Below are 20,496 nucleotides of genomic sequence, written 5' to 3' on the forward strand. Positions count from 1 at the left end.
CTCGCCACCTACAGAATTCAAGGTAATGAGCGGCAGCCTCACTTATTATCATTTGTCGGCGTCCAAACATACCGTGTGATAGTGAAATTGTTTCCCCGACGCGACGTAGCAACTCTGTCCTACGACGAAATTTTGTCTGCATTAGATGCATATTTCAAGGAATCAGTCAATGTAGTTGCAAAACGGTATACGTTCTTTCGTACAAAACGTACAGCTGGTCAAATTAATCAGGAGTGGGTTGCAACTTTGCAAGGCCTTACTAGGGATTGTGCTTTTGAGTGTGAATGTGGACTCCCTTATTCAGATACTATGGTGCGTGATGCAATTGCACAGAACGTTTCTGATGTTCGTATACGGGAGCAAATTTTGAAACTATTCAATCCCTCCCTTCAACAAGTGATAGACATATTGGATAGGCAAGACACACTTGACTTTGCTCAGGAATCATTTGAAACTTCGCCGCCTGTGTGTCACGTTAACCGGCCCGCCGGGCGAGCTGCACGGAACAGTAAACAGCCCTCGCGCTCGTCCGCGCAGCTGCCGCCAAGCTCTCAACCACGTGTCCCGCGGGAGCAAGCAAATGCAGTGCTAAAATCATGCCCGCGGTGTGCAACCAGACATTCGCGTGAGACTTGCCCATCACGCCAAGCTGTTTGCTTTTTCTGTAATAAAAAAGGACATGTTCAGAGTGTTTGCCAGAAAAAGCTTAGATCGGACACTAAAAACCATTCCAGGCCCTTTGCTTCGCGCCAGAATCGAACCAAGAATGCTCAGGCTCGTGAACCTTCGCCCATGGACATTCATGTAGTTAATTCCCCTCCGCTCAGTGCCACTCTCTCTAAGAGTGACTGTGTTCGTCCAACAAAAAGTGTGCGTCGACGTCGCCGGAAATCACGTCAATTAGCAAGTGATTCTGTACCAGTGTCTGTTCAAATTGCACGAGACAGTCGCTCTTGTTGTCAGCAGGACAATAAACGTTTTGTAGACTTGGACATTAATGGCAACGTGATACCATTCCAGCTCGATACCGGAGCTGCAGTTTCATTGATCAATAAAGACACGTACCAACAACTGGGCACACCTCCGTTGCGTGCCGCAAATGTTAAGTTAAATAGTTATTCCGGTCAGAATATCCCTGTGTTAGGACAGTGCAGCCTTCTTGCCACATACAAGGGACAAACAAAACTTGTGTCATTTTACTTACTTCGTTCTTCTTCTGCAGTGAACTTTTTTGGTTTAGATTTATTTCAATTCTTTAACTTGTCTATAGTCAATCAGGTCCTATCAGTGAACCAGACTGTGCCTTCAGACAGTGTTTCTCGTCTATGTGAAGAGTTTGTAGACATTTTTGCACCGGGCCTTGGTTGCGCTAAGAACTATGAAGCACATTTGGACCTGAAAGTAAACGCGCAACCGAAATTTTTCACAGCGCGCAATGTTCCCCACGCATTGCGTGATGAGGTCACAAGAACATTACACGAATTGGAATCACAAGGTGTGATTGAACGTGTGCAGGCTTCTCTCTGGGCATCACCCTTAGTAATTTTGCCAAAACCTTCCGGAAAATTGAGACTTTGCGTGGACTTCAAGGCAACAGTGAATCCACAACTAGTGATTGCAACTTTTCCTTTACCCCTCCTGGAAGATCTTTTTGACAAACTGTGCCCGGGTAAATATTTTTCGAAGTTGGACCTAGCAGATGCGTACTTGCAAATACCGGTGGACGAAGAATCCCAGCGAGTTTTGGTGGTTAACACGCATCCTGGTTTGTACCGATTCAAAAGACTGCCATTCGGGTGTGCATCCGCCCCTGCATTGTTTCAGCAATATCTGCAAACTGTTTGTGCGTCGGTCCCTACTGCAGCAAACTATCTGGACGATATCGTGATCTCCGGAAAGACGGAAGAAGAACATTTAGCCAACCTCCGAACATTATTTCAGGTCTTGCGACAAAATGGTCTTCGCTTGCGTAAGGACAAATGTGTGTTTTTTGCTCGTGACTTACCATATTTGGGACATGTAATCAATGCCCAAGGCATACATCCCAGTCCCGAGCACCTCCGTGCCATACAAGACTTGCCTTCGCCGCAGAATTTGAAGCAGCTACAGAGTGTGCTGGGTAAAATAAAATACTACCATCGCTTACGCCGTAAAGGTGTTCCGTTTGTCTGGACGACGGAATGCGAACGCGCCTTTCGCCAGTTGAAATCGGCGTTGCTTTCAAATACTTGCCTTACGCCATTTGATCCCCAGAAACCCCTTTTGTTGATGGTAGATGCATCGGATTTCGGGATCGGTGCTGTGCTTGCGCACAAAGATGGTTCGCCTGATCGCCCTATTGCCTTTGCGTCCAAATTGCTCTCGTCTGCGCAACCAAATTATTCACAGATAGAGAAAGGAGCCTTGGCTCTCGTATTTGGCGTTACAAAGTTTCACGATTTCTTGTATGGTCGTCACTTTACCGTCATCACAGACCACAAACCTTTGCCATCGCTTTTTCATCCGAACAAGCCTGTACCTCCACGTACAGCGCAGAAATTCATTCGCTGGTCTATTTTCCTCTCACAGTACCGCTACGATATCTTGTATCGGTCCACTGCTAAGCACGGAAACGCCGATGCGTTGTCCCGTTTGCCTGTTGCTGAGGATAGAGCATTCGATTCTTCCGAACTTGCTTGCATGTTCATTGATGCGGAAACTGATGACGTGGTCGAATCGTTTTCGATTGATTTTCGTCGTGTAGCTACAGCCACAGCTGCTGACCCTGTCCTTGCTACCGTTTTGCGTTTTGTTGCTACGCAATGGCCCTTGTCCAAGTCACGGATCGAGGATCCGTTGGTTCGCCGATTTTTTGCTCACAAGGAGAGACTTTTTGTACAACGTGGTGTTTTGCTGTTGCGTTCTGATAATGATCAGTCCCGGGTCGTGGTCCCACGTTTGTTACAGTCCTCTGTCTTACGGCTTCTCCACCAAGGACATTGGGGTATAGTGCGAACGAAACAACTTGCTCGTCAGCACTGTACTTGGTTCGGAATCGATGCTGCGATTACGAATATGTGCTCTTCTTGCATGGCGTGTGCCGAACACCAGTCCGCAACGCCGCGGAAATTCTTTGCATGGCCGAAAGCCACTTCCCCTTGGCAACGCTTGCACATCGATTTTGCTGGTCCATTCTGGAATGCTCGATGGTTGGTTTTTGTCGATTCCTTCAGTAATTTTCCTTTTGTTGTCAGGAGGTCTTCCACGACGTCTTCAGCCGCCATCCAAGCGTTATCCGCTATCTTTTGGATTGAAGGTCTTCCTCAGACTATTGTTTCCGACAATGGCCCACAATTAATGTCCGCAGAATTTCAGTCATTCTGCAAGGCCAATGGTATTCAACATCTGACATCCGCGCCGTTTTCGCCTCAGTCAAACGGTGTCGCTGAACGATTGGTCCGGACTGTCAAGTCACAGATGTTGAAGTTCAAAGAGTCGCATTCTCGGGAGGACGCGTTGTTGCTCTTTTTGTCTTCGTATCGCTCTCAGCCCCGAGATGGTCGCTCGCCGGCTGAGTTGCTCCACGGTCGTCCTCATCGAACCTTGATGTCTTTGCTACATCCGCCGCATCAGGTTCCTGTGCAGCGGCCGCCACCTGTTTTTGCTCCTGGCGACGTTGTACACTATCGCAACTATCGAGGTTCACGGCGTTGGCTCGCAGGGCGCATTCTTCGCTGCCTCGGCCGCGCTATGTATCTGGTTTTGGGGGCCTCTGGTGAGGTGCGTCGGCATCTCAATCAGCTGCGCCTCTGTCGTCGCACGGGTTCTGCCGCTCCCCGTCTGCTTTCAGCGACGGTGCCGTCCGGTCAGCGCCCTGGGGACTCATCTACTGGCTCGCCTCATCCCCAGGTGTTACCGACACTGCCTTCCATTTTGCCCCATGGCTACGCGCCGCCGCCGCCGCCTGTTCTCCCGCCGGCGACGCCCGCAGTGGACGCTTCGCTGCAGCCGCCAAGCGCCTCCCTGGGTCACGCGCCGCCGATCGCTTCCCGTGACCAGCTGTTCTCCGACATGGACCTCTTGCCCGCTCCGGACCAGACGTCGTCTTCGCCCGTCGGCTGCCCCGCCCCGATGGAGGTCGAATCTTCGGCCCCTCCTGTCTCTCTACGGGCGCATACACCGCATGTTGACGTGCACCCTGGACTAGGTTTTCAGGCGTTTCCTAGCTCCCCTCGGACCGAATGGCTGGGTGCGGGTGGCACAGCCTCGCCTGTTGTTAGGCTCCCCACCTCGTCGCATACGTCAACATGGGGTCATCCCCACGGAGGGCGGAAGCCTTATAACACAACCGTACGCCGATTTGCGGGGGAGGAATGTGGTGTCACCGCCAGACACCACACTTGCTAGGTGGTAGCCTTTAAATCAGCCGCGGTCCATTAGTATACGTCGGACACGCGTGTCGCCACTGTCAGTGATAGCAGACCGAGCGCCACCACACGGCAGGTCTAGAGAGACGTACTGGCACTCGCCCCAGTTGTACAGCCTACTTTGCCAGAGACGGATCACTGACCGATACGCTCTCATTTGCCGAGACGATAGTTAGCATAGCCTTCAGCTACATTTGCTACGACCTAGCAAGGCGCCGTATTCAATTGATATTTATTATGTAAAGCATGTATCATCAAGAGAGATGTTCTACAATTGTGGATTAAAGTTAAGTATTATATCAACTACTTACTTCATTTGCAATTCTCAAGATATTGTCCTGTTCCAGACCTCACGCCAGTCAGCGTGTAATTAAACGCATGCATTTCGGCCTCCTCTAGAAAAACAGTGTTGGCTCTTCTGCCAACACTACACTTACATATTTAATTAACAACGAATTTCATCTAGGTGCTTCCTTTAGTGTATATTTTCTCTTTAATTCTCGTAGTTATACCGGCAGCTATGCTGTGAGCTGTTTAAAAATCATTCTCAGCTCTTCGTGCTCTAGTTTGGTAGGTACCACACCTTATCAAACAACATATAATTTTAGCATTTTGTGTTAATTTATGTAATTTGTTAAGCGGATGTAATGTCCAGTAGTGATGAAGAAATGTGCGGTGTTTCTACGCCAAAGAAAAAGATGCAAAGACGTGAGTTGCCAAAAGTGAGAAACCTCGCCACAGGTTTCAACAATAATGCACTGCATGGGAGGTGGATCCAGTATTTCGTTCATGGATAACCAAGGACCCTAATAATTGCTGTAAGTCAAAATCCAAATGTTGTAATGATTCTATAGTAGCTGTTCTAACTGTATGAAAACACATGCACTCAAGAAAGCATATTAATAAAATGAGTGGTACCACACAAAAATCATGCGCAACTTTTACAAAGTTTTTGTCTAAAGGCACTACAACGCTGGTAAAACTAGGTACGGGAGCCAAGCTTAAAATCTCATTCTGGAAACATCTCCCAGGCTGTGGCTAAGCCATGTCTCCGCAAATCCTTTCTTTCAGGAGTGCTAGTTCTGCAAGGTTCGCAGGAGAGCTTCTGTAAAGTTTGGAAGGTAGGAGACGAGGTACTGGCAGAAATAATGCTGTGAGGACGGGGCGTGAGTCGTGCTTGGGTGGCTCAGTTGGTAGAGCACTTGCCCGCGAAAGGCAAAGGTCCCGAGTTCGAGTCTCGGTCCGGCACACAGTTTTAATCTGCCAGGAAGTTTCATATCAGCGCACACTTCGCTGCAGAGTGAAAATCTCATTCTGGAAGCTTAAAATATTGTCGCGTTCCTAGCAGCTCATGATATTCCTTTTAATACCAGTTGTTAGCTTGGTTAAAAAGTGAGTTTCCTGATTCCAAGACAGCACAAAATTTTGTTATGAAAATGAACAAAAGTACGTTTGTTATAAGAAACTCTATTGCACCTCCTCATAATAAGGATCTTATTTCCAACCTTCAAAATCCATTTTGACAGATGAAACTACCGATATTGATTCAGTCACTGCATTGTTGTGTGCTATTATGACAGAGAGAAGGCCAAACATTGTGCAAACTATTCAGTGTGTGAAATAATGACAGTGTCTGTAATTGAGACAAATGAGGCTGAGTTGTATGAGAAACTCACTCGAACCTTGTGAATTTTGTGTTTGAACCGGGGACCTAGGAACGACGGAGTGGCTTCGTCTTGCCGTAGCCCTCAGTGGTTCACGACCCCACAACAGGCCACAGCAGTCCACCCACCCCACCGCCGCCCCACACCTAACCCAGGTTTATTGTGCAGATATTGAGATAACGGATCACGTAATAGAGAAGCAACAACAATTGCTTAGTAGTTGAAAGGCATCAGTACCAGATGAGATACCTGTAAATCCTATAAAGATTTTGCGAAAGGACTCACCCCCCATCCGCAGTTTAACGTAATTCGCTGGTGCAACGATCGGTACCTAGCGACTGGGAAAGAGCTCTGATTATTCCTGTTTTCAAGCACGGACCTAGGACATATGCACACAACTATAGACCTATATCGATCACACCAGCCTCTTGTATGCTGAAGAATCATGATCTTTTGGTGAATGCAAATCTCCTCTATAAAAATTGAGACAGCGCAAGTCACTCTATCACTTATTTTCATACTCAGAGCTACTCTTTAATGCTTTTATTACACGCCAGACATCATTTTCTGTGTAACGACAGGAAGTTATCGACATGAGCAGGCATTAATGGCAGCCTGTACTTTGTTAATGCATGCGAGAACTTTATGGTAGCTCTGTTTCGAATAGTATTTTCTGGAGTTGTGAACAAGCAGGCGGTCTGGTTATTTAAGAGTAAATCTTGCAGTGGACAATTCGGGGCTTGGAAGCCACGTGCAGCTATTAGGGAGAGGAACATCTCAAAGCATTTACCGGGGACAGAATGCTGGTGCCAAGAATTTCTCGCACCAATTTGCAGACAATGTTGTCGGCCGAAGCGGCGAAAAACCGCCTACGTGGATCTATGTGTTAGGCGTTTCTTGCCACAGCAGGTCAGACCAAAAGAGAGAAAAAAGGCAGCCCGCCCAAGACGTTTTGACAGTATCGCAAACGCCTTTTGTGTAAAGAGCTGGCGTCCATAAAAACCCGCGAGTTTACGAGCTCGCCTTGGACCGGACACTGTAAACAAAGCCAACAGAGGGTGTCGTCCCTCTGCCTGGCTGGTTTTTGGTTAACCTCAGGCCTGCAGAAGAATTTTAGGACGAAACGCAACATTTGTGGCGGCTCAGAAATGGTCATGTTGGGACACAAAAGCAGTTCTCTTAGTTTAGCCGAGCCCCTGGTTGGACATGCTACAACGTTTGGCCCGTCAAGGTAATGAATGCTCTCTGTGATAAATGTGTTATTCATTTCAGACCCAAACGAAAACTCTGAAAACACATTGCCTAAAGTGGCTGTGGGGAAACAATTCGGAAGCACGTCTTCCCCTCCCTGTTCGGAAATTTACGAGTCAGAGATTGGCTGCTTCTCCAGCAGAGAAAATAATAGTATTAACTTTGGTTAGAATTGCCTGGGAGACGAGCTAGCTGGGAGATGTGGCGCTTCTGTAGTCTTTTGATTGGCACGAATCCCGTATTCCTTGACTTCAGGAAGGCATTTGACAATGTCCCACACTGCCGTTCAGTGAAAAAAAAAAAATGTACGAGCTTACCGAGCATCAGAGAAGATTTGCGTCTGGATTCAAGACTTTATTGCATATAGGACTGAACACGCCGCTTTTAACGGGACAAAATCTGTGGTACCCCAAGGAAGAGTGACAGGACCGTTAGTGTTTTCAATCTATGTAAATGATATACTAGAAAGCGTCCAAAGCCCTTTAAGACTATTCGCAGTGATACGGCTGTCTGTAAGAAAGTATCAACGCTAGAGGTCAGTATCGACTTGCAGAATGATCCACAGAAGATTAATTAGTGGCGCAGGCAGTAGCAATTGACCCTGAACGTAAATAGATGTAACATACTGCGCATATACGTAGGATAAGAAATCGACTATTGTACAAATACTCTGTTGATGACAGGCTGCTGGAAACAGTATCTGCCATGAAATATCTAGGATAAACTACCCAGAACGATCTTGAGTACAGTGACCACCCGAAACAAATAGTGGGAAAAGCAGATGCCAGACTGGGAAATGTAACTCATTCAGGAAAGAAGTGGCTTGCAAAAAATAAAAATAAAATAAAATAAAATAAAATGACTTGTTCGACCGATTCTTGAGTATTGTTCATAATTATGGGGCCCATAGCAGGTAGGACTGATAGATGAGATAGAGAAGATCCAAAGAAGAGCGACTCTTTTCATCACGGGCTCGTTTAGTCGGCGCAAGAGCGTTAGAGAGATGCTGAAAAATCCCCAGCGGCAGAGACTACGAGAGAGGCGTTGTGCATCAGCGAGATGTTTACTAATCGTTCAAATGTGTGTGAATTCCTGAGGGACCAAACTGCTGAGGTCATCGGTCCCTAGACTTACTACTTAAACTAACGTATGCTAAGAACAACACACACACCCATGCCCGAGGGAGGACTGGAACCTCCGGTGGGAGGGACCGCGCAATCCGTGACATGGTGCTTCAAACCGCGCGGCCACTCCGCGGGGGAGAGGTTTACTATTGAAATTTCGATAGAATTCTTTCTGAGGAGAGTAGGACAACATATTACTTCCTCCCACACATATCTCGCAAGACGACCACGACGAGAAAATTCGAGATGCTAGAGCTAAATCAGAAGCTTACCGACCGGCAATCATCCCTCCCAAGCACCATTCGCGATTGGAACAGGCAAGGATGCGTCAGTTAGTAGTATCACAAATACCCTCCACCACACACCATCAGGTGGCTTGCCGAGTACTGATGCAGATGTAGATGTAGACGTACGTCAGTTCCTACCTCCTCACATGTCGCCCAGAGGTCCGGCAGCCGATGCACACATGGGGATGACGCAAAGCGCGGCAACTCACCTTCAGCATTCCGCCGCTCTTTGCCCATTTGTCTCTCGTACTGCATGCAGCTCTCCTCAAACTCCCGCAGTTTCTTGATCGCTGAGGGCAGCTCCTTGCTGGATCTTGTCACATCTGGAATCAGGTACACCCACACGTCATTCGCCCAGTTTTCGTCCCCCACTTGCGTACAAAGTTATCTGTATATTGACTTAGATTAGTTGGCATCTGATGGTTAGGATTCGAAGTTGCAGCATTATTGCGACAGGTAAATCACTAAATCCAGAGATCCGCCGCAATGTATTGTTCCCAGCGGCAATAGGTAATCGTTCTGAAGTCACTCTCGCTTACAAAAACTACGTGTAAAAATCAGAGAATGGTTCAGCTCTAGTAATCTTATTGTTAAGGGACAGAAACTGTCACAACGCACTTTCAAACCAAACAAAACAAACATCCAAGAACCCCCATTATGAATCTATTTAGTAAACAATTACAAACTGTAAGCTCCACAACTTGCTAGGAATATGGATTCGGGGAAAAAAGGAAATGAGGCATACACATCAATTACATCAGCAAGAAGCTTAGCGCGATATGCTACAGCATAAAAACACTTGCTGGGTCTACAACATAAGAAACATTAAAAATGTATATTACGCCCAAGTAGAATCACTGCTGCAATATGCCGTAATTTTTGGGGCAACTCGTCGACAAACAGGTACTGTTTCATAGCACAAAAGAGGATCATAAGAGCATTTGAAAATGCAGCGTCGAGAAACTCTTGCAAACCAGCAGACAAAATCGAGCACTGCAAATTTGGGAACAAAACTTTACAGCAAATTTCCCCATCAAATCAAGACAACAACAGAAATACAAAAATATAAAATGGCTCTAAAAGCACATTTTCAAGACAGATGCTGTTATGCTGTAAGTGGACATCTGTTGACATATATTTAAATAATTTCCTTCTTTATTTTACGATCTAAAATTGATTTTGGTATCTATTGTGCTATACAGGGTGTAACAGAATGGCGTTTTAAAAATTTGGTAGACTGTACGAGAAAAAACTTTGAAAGTTCTTATGTAAGAAACCTATAGCCGGAGCCGGCCGGAGTGGCCGAGCGGTTTAGGCGCTACAGTCTGGAACCACGCGACCCATCCGGTCGCAGGTTCGAATCCTGCCTCGGGCATGGATGTGCGTGATGTCCTTAGGTTAGTTAGGTTTAAGTAGCTCTAAGTTCTAGGGGACTGATGACCTCAGAAGTTAAGTCCCATAGTGCTCAGAGCCATTTGAACCATTTTTGAACCTATAGCCGGAAATGTGAAATATGGTTTCTACAGCACCAAGCACTTTCTACGCGTTCGGTAGGCTAAATAAAACGCCCGAATTCTGTAGTTTGGAAAATGTTTATGACAGTAGAGTACAGTCAAATACAGTAAACCGAATATGTAGCTTTACTACAGTAGAGTATATGTTGAATGTGGCGAGAATTAGTGTCTTTATATAATGTGCAACAGGAACCACTTTCTGTCCGATTGTCTCTAAGATTCCGCGCTGCCCTCTGATAGTATCAAAGGTTACTCAGGAAGCACGGGTACTGTTCCCACTGGTGTTGAATGCGCAAGAGACTTTGCATAACTCAAGAAGGAAAAGGGACAAGAGGAGTGAGGTCACATGCCAAGGGACTGCGCATCCACTTAAATTACTCTCTACTTCAAGTTGTCTGTGAGATACACGACGTGGCTTAAATGTGGAAACACAACACGTTACCTTGGCTAATACTCTGCAGCGAAACCGATGGCTTTCAAAACAGCTTCCAGTCGTCTCGAAGTGGATAAAAACAGGACCTGTACAGTTTTCGAGGGAATCATGTACCATTTTTCCTGCAAAATACTGGCAAGTTCAGGAGGAGGAGGAGGAGGAGGAGAAGGTGGAGGAGGTGGAGATGGAGGATGAAGAGGTGGAGGAGGTTGTGGACATAATGGGAGGTAGAGGGGATAGACAGAGAGGAGGAGGAAGAGGGGAAAATACAGAAGGCAGGTAGAAGGCGTGGTTGAGTAGTGGGCAAATGGAAGACGGAGGAGGAGGAGATAAAAAGAGTCAGCAGAAGGAGGGTGGAGTAAGTTATGGATAGTGATCACGCACCCTTCTCTCCGAAGTTGTCCACTAAGCCTCAATAATATTGAGAGCTGGTGACTGGTGGCCAGGGGCGATGCGAAAATTCATCCTGGTGCTCACAAAACCCGTCCTGCACGGTACTAGCTGTGTGGACAGGGCCCTGTCGTTTTGGAACACAGAATCAGCACTGGGGAACAAACATTGTACCATGTGATGGACATGATCAGCCAAAATGGTAACATAATTCTTGGCAGTAGTTCAAATGGTTCAAATGGCTCTGAGTACTATGGGACTTAACTTCTGAGGTCATCAGTCCCCTAGAACTTAGAACTACTTAAACCTAACTAACCTAAGGACATCACACACATCCATGCCCGAGGCAGGATTCGAACCTGCGACCGTAGCGGTCGCGCGGTTCCAGACCGTAGCGCCTACAACCGCTCGGCCACCCCGGCTGGCTTGGCAGTAGTGTGACCTTGCCGAGTAATAGTGGAAATCGTGGAATACCACGATACGCCTGCCCACATCATCACAGAAATCCCTGCCCTTGGGACATAAACCAGGCCAAAAGTTCGAAACTGTGTGAAACAAGACTGATCCGACCAAATACATTCTTCAATTGCTCCGTAGTACAGGTTTTATGGTTTCGGCGCCACGTTTTCCTATTACGGGCATTTGCATAACTAAATTGTGGTGTTGGAATTCCAGCTAGTCCTGTAATTCCCTACTTAGTTTTGTTGCAGGCAGTGTTCGCGAGTGCGACATTCAGTACGGAGCCTCTCGAAACACCAAACACTTCGGCTACCTTGGTTTCTTTAGCACCCACCATTCGAGCACCAACAACTTGCCCACGTTCCACTTCACCTAGCTCCGACGTAGAGCATTTTCAACTACACAGAACACTATTCTGACCACAACTGACGCTTGCAACGTACTGAGGAAATTGCAACGGTGCTGTGTAGCGGTCAAATACAACAGCGCAACCTGCAGGTTTGGCTAGTGTCTGGATTTCTGTTCAAACAAGCATCACTCGCGATGCTCCCATCTTTTTATCTGACCCCCGCATGTAGTGCCCCAGTAATCAACGTTCGTTGGAGCACCATTGTCCTTTAACAACAAACTAGTGCGCAGCTGCAATGAAACGTCTTCCAAAGATACACCAAGGCATTGCTCAGAAAGTTCAAACAAGATTCACCAAGGCATTGTCCAGGAAGTTCAAACACTACGCACCATTCAAACGATCAGTTAAGATGATGTGTGGTCCAGTGAGGCGACCTTCAAGAATTTCAGCCAAAATGTTTACTGATAATCTCACCTGGTAACTTCTCGCACAGGTAATGCATCCATTTTCAACAGCTCAGTGGTAGCTGTAGAAACTTTATTTCACATTTCCGGTTACAGGTTCCTCACATCAGAACATTGAAAATTTCGTCCTCTACAAACTTCAAAATTTTTAAAACGTCATTCTGTTACATCCTGTATTTCAAGATGTACTATTATTGTAGTGTATAATACTGCACCGCTTTATTATTTTGAATTAATTTCACTATAATGTACCATATATTTAAAACTATGTATTAATGTAGAGAAAACCATATCCCATGTCTAGGATCGATGAAATTTATGCTTAATAAATAAATAAATAATAAATTTCACATACTCTATATATCTCTATAACGTCTTTAAATATGTCAACAGGCACTTCTCAGTATTAATTAGTATCGGAATTACGTTAAACATATGAAATTTTCTCGCACGGGTAACAGTTTCCGAATAATCACGTCATATTACGAAAAGTACTGAACTCGTCGAAGTACATTTTTTTGTCTTTGGTTACCAAACATACCCTGAGTCGACAAAGGATCTTTTCAACGTTTCGTATCGCACTCCGTTTGCTGTTTATTAGCTTCGGTAGACGGCGTTTATTTTGCAACTTCGTCAATATACAATTTGTAACAAACACGAATTTTAAAGTCTCTATTTCCTAAAAAAAATGTTAAAATTCCGAAAGTTATGTATCATATACACGGCCCAATCACATTAATGTGACCATAGTCCGCCCCGATATCTGAATGGTCAGCGTGACGGATTGCCGTCCTACGGGCCCGGGTTCGATTCCCAGCTGGGTCGCGGATTATCTCCGCTCAGGGACTGGGTGTTGTGCTGTCTTCATCATCATTTCATCCCCATCCGGAGCGTAGGTCGCCCAATGTGGCGTCGAATGTAATAATACCTGCACCAAGGCGGCCGGACCCCCCCCCCCCCCCCCCCCCCCCCGCAAGGGGGCTCCCGACCAATGACGCCAAACGCTCATTTCCATAGCCAATGTGACCACCGACTATGTTCGACGGAAGCGAGCAAAAACCACTAGCAGCACTAGCAGTGGATGGTATATAAAGCGTGTCGGGGGGAAGCGGGAAGCAGTGTAGTTGTTGTAGAAATGCGGAAACGAAACGATTTTTGTGACTCCAAAAGGTATGGTTAGTGGCTCGGGCCAAGGGTGTAGAAATTTCCGAAACGGATAAGTTTGTAAACTGTTCGTGTTCCGTGTCGCTATCCGAAACCGGCACCGCGGCAACCGTGGTGCACCACGGGGCATACGTGACAGGGGTGAACGAAGGCTGCAGAGATATGTACGGACGAACAGACATGCAACTGTTGGGCAACTGACGGCCTCGATGAACCAAGAGGGTACCAACAGAGTCTCCTCAACGACTATTCATAGTATGGGCCATTCTGACTGCTTTTCATTGGCGACGAAGGCTGTAATTTGCACTCCAATACTGCGAAGCATTTGAGATGTGGTGCTACAGACGAATGTTGAAAAGTAGGTGGACTGGTAAGGTGAGGAGGGTCTGCGCAGAATCTGAGAGGAAAGGAATATGTGGAAAACACTGACAAGGGACAGGGTGATAGGACATCTGTTAACACATCAGGGACTGACCTCCACGGTAATAGAGGGAGCTGTAGAGGACAGAAACTGTACAGGAAGACAGCGATTGGAATACATCCAGCAAATAATTGAGGACGTAGGTTGCACTGCTACTCTGAGATGAAGAGGTTGGCACAGGAGAGGAATTCTTGGCGGGCCACATCAAATCAGTCAGAAGACTGACGACTAAAAAAAAAAAATAAAATAAAATAAACGCGGCTAGACGTCCATTGAATGACGACAAATGACCTTTCAGGTGAATCACGTTTTATCCACCATCGATCTGGTAGTCTAAAAGCAAACATCCTGTGACTATCTTCAGTAGGGGCCACGAGGGAGGAGGGAGCGTTATGGTCTAGGGCAGGGGTTCCCAACAAAATTTTCTCGAGGACCCCCTCATAGAGCATGATCGGTACCTTGTCATATCACAGTATCAAGTACCTAAAAAAGCAAAATTAAGAGTCTTTCTATCGTTTTCTATTTTTGGTACTTAGAAAAAACATTGACATGTTCATAGCAAATTACACATTGAGGTTTAGGCTGTTGCTCAGATCCAGTGAACGTAAAACCGATTTCCAAGTAATCATAGTTATAGTTTCTAATTTTTCCAGTAAGCTTAACATTGATCTTGGAAGGGTTAGGTTCAAGGGACGCCGACGACTTAGGTTCAATGGACACTGACAACTTCGGTTCGAGAGTCACTGACTTACTTGCTTGAACATCAAATGCATTATCTTCCTATGCATCTGTAGGCCTTTCTCGTTTTAACGAACCACTTTTTAACCAACGGTCCATTTTTAACTACGCGAACTGTAGCTTCGGCGAAAAACAACGCCTTACAAACGCTACTGTTTTAATAGAGAATATTGAATATGTAAACAACACGGTCTGTGAAAGGACTGGCAATAAATTAACAATGGCCGATTGTCGTCTGAAATGCGAGTTTCTGTGTAAAGTGACTTTCAGTTGTCAGCTGCAAAGAGGCAGCGGGCGCCGTCTAACGGCATACAGCAGAAGTATTCGCCTCTATGTAATTCTAGTTGTGCGCTAGAGTGTGCTAGTGTCAGTTGGCTCTAGGAAGACGCTGGACGCAGAAGTTAGCGTTCGCTAAAGCTCTGCTCCTGCAGGAAGTGGCCAAAACAAAAAATCTGTTATCGTGCGAAATATATTTAACATATTTTTTATTCTAATAGCACCTTGTGGACCCCTCTGACATAGCTCGCGGACCCCTGGGGGGCCGCGGACCACCTGTAGGGAACCACTGGTCTAGGGGATGTCTTCGCGGCATTCGTCATTCTGGAAGGTACAATGGATTAACACAAGTGTGCATCTGTCCTTGGGAACCATGACCACTTCATGCAGTTTGTTTTTCCTCGACACGACGGTATCTACCAGCAGGAGAACGCAACGTGTCAGACACCTCGCAGTGTACGTGCGAGGTTGGAAGAGAACTAGGGTGAGTCTGCCACACTACACTGGCCACGAGACTTCCCAGATGTAAACCCAATCGAGAATCCGTGGGACCTCCGCACTCTGGCTGTACGCGTGATGGGTCCTCAACCGAGAAACCCAGCGCAGCTGGCCATCGCACTTGAGTTACCGTGGCTCCACATCCTTGTCGGTACCTCGCAGAACCTCTGTGACTCTCCTGCTGCATGTCTCGCAGCGGTACGCTCTGAAAAAAGTGTTTATTGAGGCTTTCGACAGGCGGTCACGTTAATGTGAGTGGACAGTGCAGATCTCTAACGTGCCTCTAATTATATCAAAAACTCTATTCTTAATTTTAGCTAGAGCCGGAGTAACGAACTTTTTGATTAGATAGGTGACAGTTTCGCGATCAAAAAAGTCCCTCTTAGGAAATGGTAGGCACACTGCTTTGCAAAAGGGGAAACACAGTGGGAGCTGTCAATTTCAGTATATCTGCTGGCGAGAGTAGTCCAGTGTGAACGAAAGTCGGAATAAATCCTAACTAGGATTACGGCAAAAACTATGAACAAGTAATGTGATTGTCGTTATTGTGGTCTTCATTACTACTACGACTGGTTTTCTGCAGCTCTTCATGCTAGTCTATGCTGTGCAAGCGTCAACGTATCTGTACAACATGCATACAGGACGTGCCAGGAGGGGTGGTCAGTGTCCAGGGATATGTCATGAACGCTCATTTGAAGCAAAAAACCTTCTAATGGACATCTGTCCTAAGCCAAATAGTTTCCGTGATACAACACATTTAATGTACGTTTGGTTTTCGGCTACTGGCGCGCACGTAAGTGTTCCTCACCCAACCTCTGTGAGGGTTTGTGTTCTAGCCCAGTCTACCTCGTTGCTTTCTACTTCTTTGCCTGATATGTCTTTCTGCCGCTAAACTAGCCAATTGAACGCACGGGATTAGCCGAGCGGTCTTGGCGCTGCAGTCTGTACGGCTGGTCCCGGCGGAGGTTCGAGTTCTCCCTCGGGCATGGGTGTGTGTGTTTGTCCTTAGGATAATTTAGGTTAAATAGCGTGTAAGCTTAGGGACTGATGACCTTAGCAGTTAAGTCCCGTAAGATTTCACACATTTCTGAGAGCGTAACTGGGTTTGTACACGCGCTGGCTAAAACGCCACCCACCTGCAGTTATTACGAATGTGCAGATACGGTTTGTGCCTACGGATTCTGCCATGATAGTGCTCCTACTGCTGTCTAAGAATACCGTCTACGCTTTCAGACACGTCTAATTCCTGGACGTAGAGCGTTTACCACAGTTTTCAGCATACTGCGTGAAGTCGCATTCTTTCAAGTTCCTGTTCTTCTTCTGAACGTGCAGGAAGAGCAGCACATTTCCGAAATGGTGCAACATAGTTCCACCACCAGCACACGGCGACTTTCTGCGCTTATCAATGTCTCACGAACACGTGTACGGCGAACGTTACCTGCGGAGAACTTGACACATTTCACACACAGTAACTTCACAATCTTCACATTGGGAACAATGGCACACAACTTTAATTTTGTTACTGGTTAAATGACAATCATCATTGGTTCCTTAGTATTATTCGCTAATGAAGCCACGTTTACAAGGAATGGAATCAACATTGTGCGTAATATTCATCGAAGGTGTCAGGAAAATCTGCACGCTACAGTGGCAACCAATTTCCAAGCTAATTTTCCGATCAGTGTTCCACGCAGCGTGATCGGTAACATGTTGATAGCTCCAGTCATTTTAGAAGAGCGAATGACGGGACAGACTTACTCTCATTTGGAAAAGTGGTTTGTTGATCACCCTGAGGACGTTCCTTTGGCCACGCGGACTGTGGTGTACTTTCCTCGCCTCCTCCCCCCTTCCCCTTCCCTCATCCACATATTACCAGTCGTGTGAAGAAACATCTCAACTGCACGTACCCTAATCGCTGGAATGGTCATGATAGTACAGTTAACTGGTCACCAAGACCGCCAGGCCTATCGACACTAGATTTTTGTTTGTGGAGTTCGGTGAAGTCTGAGGTGCACAAACGAAAGGCGAATACGCCATATGAACTGCTTGGTCGCATCGTGGGTACTGCTTCTCTCATTAGGGAACGTGCAGGGGCACTCAGACCAGCAACACAAGATATTCTCCGAAGAGTCAACAAATGCATTGAAGTTGGCGGTGGGATAGGACATTCGAACATTTATTATGAACTGTACTGTAGCTGTGACGCGACGTCTGCGATAATACTCAGAGGAGAACATGTTAAAAATACGTATTTTTCACTTGATATTTTGTAGGACGTACGTTATAGTGTTTACTAACTGTTGCGCATGTGTACAAATGTAAACCTGACAGTGTACTGAATAATACAGAAAAGAAACGGCAATGTACATAAAATATGTTCTGTCTCGGAAACCATTCGGAATAGGGTGTACGTTCTAACAACCCTACCACAACAAAGGTCAGAATTTAAATAACGATTGTGGTGTTGCTCACGCTGCTAAATACTGCATTATCGGGCAACAACAGTCATATTATGTGGCAGGTGTCATTAGAGCACAGTTAATAAAGTCATTTCATGTAATAATAAAAAAAACTAGGCACTCAGCTTTTTGTGTTTCCAACGCTGGTCTCGTCGTAAAAACATGGCTCAATCGTTGAAAATGTCTCGTGATGACTGGGTGTTGTGTGATGTCCTTAGGTTAGTTGGGTTTAAGTAGTTCTAAGTTCTAGGGGACTGATGACCATAGCTGTTATGTCCCACAGTGCTCAGAGCCATTTGAACCAATCGTTGAAAATCTAGGTGGTTATGATTCCAAGCTCGGATGCAAAGAGGCCTAGGTTTTATTCTGCTATATTCAAAAGTTTTGTAGGTGCGCTTCACAAACCATTCTTGAAGATTACACTTTTACTGGACAATGGTGATGTAAAAAAATAATCAGCACTCCGAATTTAAGTTACACTTCCTTTTAATTGCAATATCACGTGACACACAAACATCACTTCATAATACAAAACATACTTGAAAACATCTTCCTCACATTTTAAAAGCCAACTACAAAATTCATGTTTCCAACATGACGTCCAAGACTTGACCTTTTTAAGATCCGACTCTCGAACAACTCAACAACTAACTAACTATCGCTTACGCGCCCAAAAATCAGAGTCACAAGTACGTCAAAGATCATAGTGACAAAAGAAAGAATATACACAAGAATAATATCATTGCAATATATACATATCGATGTATCAAAAGTGAAATCAAATCTGAATGTTGTCTCAGAAATATGTTAAGTAGTTAACAGAAATACAGTAGAATATTACTGGTATCGAGAGGTTCAGGTGAGGTACCATAATGGTTACGTAATTCAAGTACCACTACAACGTCCATATAAGATTTTCTGCTTCAGACGATCCTTCCTTTCATATCCCTGAATACTGATCATTGCTGCCGGGACACATATTGACTACTGCTGCTGGAATACCCTTAGTACTTGCACCTGCTTTCTGTAGTGAAGGCTTGGCATTCCCCTACAATTTTTACTACCCCACCAGCCTCCCCTCCCCCTTAGCCCTCTCCCCCTCCCACACACGTACTTGCCTCGATTAGCAAATTAAATAATTCTTTATGCCTCATAATGCCTCCTATCAACATGTCTCTTCTTTTCGTCAGGTTGTGCCACGAAGCTTTCTCCCCAGTTCGGTACAGTCCCTCTCCAGTAATTACGCACTATACACGCATAATCTTCAGCATTTTTATAGCACCGCTTTTCAAACGATTCTGTTCTCCGCTTATCCGTACTGTTTCTCGTACAAGTTTAGCTTGCAAATGAGACTATATTTCAGAGAAATATTTCCCGAAAAGAGTTTGTAATACTTAAATCTAAATTCGATGTTAATAAAGTTCTGTTTTTCAGAAACTCTTCTTTTTTGCCATTGCCAGCCTACATTTCTTTTCGTTTCTACTTCGGCTATCGTCAGTCAATTTACAGTCCAAATAACAAAATTGCCTGCAGTATTTGGGGCCTACTGTATGAAGTTAACTGATTGGAGATTAATTTTAATCTTATTTCAGAAAATGAACTTGTTGCATGAATTGTGTTGTTTATCACTAAACTTTGATCGAACGACCGAAGTTCAGCGTTGATCTAAATTAGTACGGAACACGTTTGGCAACATTGCTAAATCTGCTACGAAGGCGGACCTAATAGAATATATAAGGGACGTGAACAGTGTCAGATGCTGTTTGACCACTGTGAAGGACACGGAGATGTTGTGTATTCATGCGAGACAGCCTTGTCATCACGTGACACAACTGGAGAAGGGCCTCATTGTGGGCCTCCTTTTGCCCGACTGGTCGAATCGTGCAGTATACGGATTTGTGAGGCATTTGGGTGTGACAGTGGAGCGACGTGGGGACTGCACGGGAAAGTGAGGCAAGCACACCTGTCGTCATACTGTGCACCAAGCACATCATAACCCCTTCACGTCTGCATGTATCGTCCGAAAAACAAGTAATCCTCTCCATGCACCGCTGACTGGAGACTAGCAGCAGACGGACGAGGGAATTACCATCCGTTGCGTGGGCTGCCTTTAACACCGCAACAGAAACGGCTGCATCTGAAGTGTTGTGACCGGGAGGCATGGATTGCTGGTGAATGACGTCGAACAGCATTCGGCGATGAGTCACGGTTTTGCAGTGCCAAGGAAGATCTTAATTGGCGAGTGTGGCGGCGGCCTGTAGAGATGTCCCACTCTTCCAATGTTTTAGAGAGGTACAATGGTTTTAATGCGGTCGTTATAGTGTCAGCAGCCATGGGGGATTGGTAGCACCTGAGGGAACTGACGGCACAACGGTACGCAACGAACATCCTGCGTCATGTGTTGTCTCTCGCGCTGCTCTATCGTGGTGCGCTTATGTCAACACGACAATTCTCTTCCACATGTGGCACATGTCTGTGTGATATTAAAGTATTCCTGTGGCCAGCAAGATCACCAGATGTTTCCTGGATAGAACATGTGTCGACTGTGGCCAGCATGTTCTCCAGACATGAATCCTATCGAACATGCCTGGGATAGATT

At 45.8% G+C, this 20,496-nt stretch overlaps 1 protein-coding gene across 1 annotated transcript in view; it reads right to left on the reverse strand.

Moving 5' to 3' along the window:
- The window catches only part of LOC124798148, a 292,835-nt gene that overhangs the window by 169,865 nt on the left and 102,474 nt on the right, over nucleotides 1-20,496 (reverse strand). Inside the window, exon 4 of the mRNA XM_047261428.1 lies at nucleotides 8,942-9,055. Within this exon, the coding sequence (XP_047117384.1) occupies nucleotides 8,942-9,055 (114 nt within the window). The remainder of the gene's footprint in view (nucleotides 1-8,941; nucleotides 9,056-20,496) is intronic.

This window comes from Schistocerca piceifrons, chromosome 5, assembly GCF_021461385.2.
Source record: "Schistocerca piceifrons isolate TAMUIC-IGC-003096 chromosome 5, iqSchPice1.1, whole genome shotgun sequence".
In the NCBI taxonomy this organism is placed as follows: domain Eukaryota; kingdom Metazoa; phylum Arthropoda; class Insecta; order Orthoptera; family Acrididae; genus Schistocerca; species Schistocerca piceifrons.